The 2496-nt window shown below is 60.5% G+C and overlaps 1 protein-coding gene across 1 annotated transcript in view; it reads left to right on the forward strand.

Moving 5' to 3' along the window:
* The first annotated feature begins 616 nt into the window (after positions 1-616).
* The window catches only part of ACPT (acid phosphatase, testicular), a 5245-nt gene continuing 3365 nt past the window's right edge, over positions 617-2496 (forward strand). Inside the window, exons 1-5 of the mRNA XM_010849662.1 lie at positions 617-724; positions 796-900; positions 972-1058; positions 1831-1977; positions 2292-2390. Of these exons, the coding sequence (XP_010847964.1) occupies positions 617-724; positions 796-900; positions 972-1058; positions 1831-1977; positions 2292-2390 (546 nt within the window). The remainder of the gene's footprint in view (positions 725-795; positions 901-971; positions 1059-1830; positions 1978-2291; positions 2391-2496) is intronic.

A 2496-nucleotide genomic window follows, 5' to 3' on the forward strand; every position in this document is an offset into this window, starting at 1 on the left:
AAGGCAGAGACAGGGGCAGTAACTTGCCCCAAATCACACAGCTTTTATATGTGGCAAAGCTGGGGTTTGAACCCAACCTGTCTCAGCTCCAGGGTATGGGTGTTCAGCCTCTAGGCCATGCTGGCTTTGGCCAGCTGTGAGTGGCACTGAAAGAAGATGAAATCACCAAGAAGTTCAAGAGAACCTCAAAGAACAGACGTGGCAGGCAGAGCAGGGAGCAAGGAGAAGGCAGGGTCTAGAATGTGGGGCAGGGGTGGGGGTCTCCCTCCCTCTGCACCCACTCTCAGGGCACTAGGTTCAGATCCCAGCTCTGCCACTCACTAGCTGTGTTCCCTCAGGCAGACTGCCTACCCTGATGGTGCCTCAGTTTCCCCATCCACACCATGGAGACAGAGGCAGTCAGATCAACATCTCCTGGGGTTGCGGGAAAGATTAAACGGACACATCCCCGGTGAATCCATGGCTGACAGAGGCCCTGGGGGATCGGGGGTTCTGGATCCAGGGGGAGGCGTGCTGGGACCTGCTCTTCTGGTGGGGGGGTGCTGGGGCGGGGGTAATGAGCAGGTGGGGCTGCGGTGCAGACAGTGCGCTGAGCTCAGCGTCTGGCTGTGTGGAGATGGCCGGGCCAGGGTTTCGGGGCCACCCCGCCGGACCTCTCCTGCTGCTGCTGCTGCTACTGCTGCCCCCAGCCCTGACGGAAGGACCCCTGGTCTTCGTGGCGGTGGTGAGGTGCCCCCTGCCCCGTCCCAGCCCCTCACGTCCCCCAGCCTGGCCCTGACCTGGTCCCCTCCCCAGGTGTTCCGCCATGGCGACCGGGCCCCACTGGCCTCCTACCCCACTGACCCGCACAAGGAGGTTGCATCCACCCTGTGGCCACGTGGCCTGGGCCAGCTGACCGAGGTGAGACACTCAGATGGAGTCTGGGGTGGGGTGGGGTGGGGAGGGGTCCGCTGAACCGGCTCTGTCCCCAGGAGGGGGTCCGCCAGCAGCTGGAGCTGGGCCGCTTCCTGAGGAGCCGCTACGAGGACTTTCTGAGCCCCGAGTACCGGCGGGAAGAGGTACAGCCATGCTGACCTTCAGCCTACCTCATGACCTCTCACCTCTGACCTCCACTGACTCCAGTGCCTCCCTGGGCCTCCATTTCTGGCCCTTGACCCCCATCCACCTGACCTGAACCTTAGGTCTGATCTCTGACCCCCGGAACCATCAACTAACCCATACTGACCCCTGACTCTATCTCAACCTGAGTCACATCTTGACCTCTGACCTCCATCAACTCTGACTTTTATTTTCAGATCTCCACCTCTGTGTTCTGACTCTCACTGACTCCAGCCAGGCCCTCTGACTTCGAAACTTGATTGATTCTGTCTTTGGCCTTCATTGATTCTACCTGCTCTCTGACTCCAACCTTTGACCTCTACCCTTCATCAAATCTGACTTTTCTATATCTTCCTCTGTCTCCTGACAGATGACCATAGGATCATTCCTGCTGACATGATCTCATGACCTCCAACCTGCCCTCCTCTCTTGACCTCTAACTTTCCACCTTCAGTGACTCTGATCTTCCTTTCTGACTTTCATTGGCTCAACTGATCCCCTTAATCCTCAGTGTCCATCCAACTTCCCACCTCAACTGCTCTTGACATTAACCTCTGACCCTTGATACCAACTTCTAATGTTGAAGGCCAGGTCCTTGAACCTGCCCTGAGTTTTGACCCCTAACACCTGACCTTCGACCCTGAGCTGAATCTGAAGCTTTTGGTTTGCTACTGTAGTTGACCTCTGACCCCGACAGTGGTCTTCTGGCCTGTCCTCTCACCCCCTATCCAGGTGTACATTCGCAGCACAGACTTTGACCGGACACTGGAGAGTGCTCAGGCCAACCTGGCCGGGCTGTTCCCTGAGGCCGCCCCAGGGCGCTCCGAGGCCACCTGGAGACCCATCCCTGTGCACACGGTGCCGGTCACTGAGGACAAGGTCAGGGGGCTGGACTGGCCTGGGGGCGGGAGGAATGGAGAGAGACAGGGACTCAGATGGAGAGGGCCAGCGGCTCAGACCAGGCTCGGACCCGATGGGGGTGATGGGGGGCTCCCTGGAACCAGAGCAAGGAAGCCTTCCCTGGGGCTGAGTTGTCCTGATGGGGCTAGCGGCCCACCCCTCGCTGCTCAGCCACATCTGGGAGAAACCGTGAACTGGAGACAGGACGCCCCCCGCCCCGCCAGTTCCACTTCCCTGTCTTCAGTCGGGCCCCGGTCACACTTTTGTCCCCTCTGAGCCTTAGTCTCCTCCAGCTGCTGAGGTTCCCTACGCGCAGCTGTCCCCGATACCGTGAGCTGCTGAGGGAGGCCACGGAGGCCGCCGAGTACAAGACCGCCTTGAAGGGCTGGACGGTGAGCCAAGCCGGCCCGACGCGGCAGGATGGGGAGGGGCCCACAGCACAGGGCGGGGCCGGAGAGGGCGGGGCCGGCAGGCTGAAGCGGCGGGGCCGACCGGGAT

The sequence above is a fragment of the Bison bison genome, unplaced genomic scaffold, assembly GCF_000754665.1.
Source record: "Bison bison bison isolate TAMUID 2011002044 unplaced genomic scaffold, Bison_UMD1.0 scf7180017864285, whole genome shotgun sequence".
Lineage (NCBI taxonomy): Eukaryota > Metazoa > Chordata > Mammalia > Artiodactyla > Bovidae > Bison > Bison bison.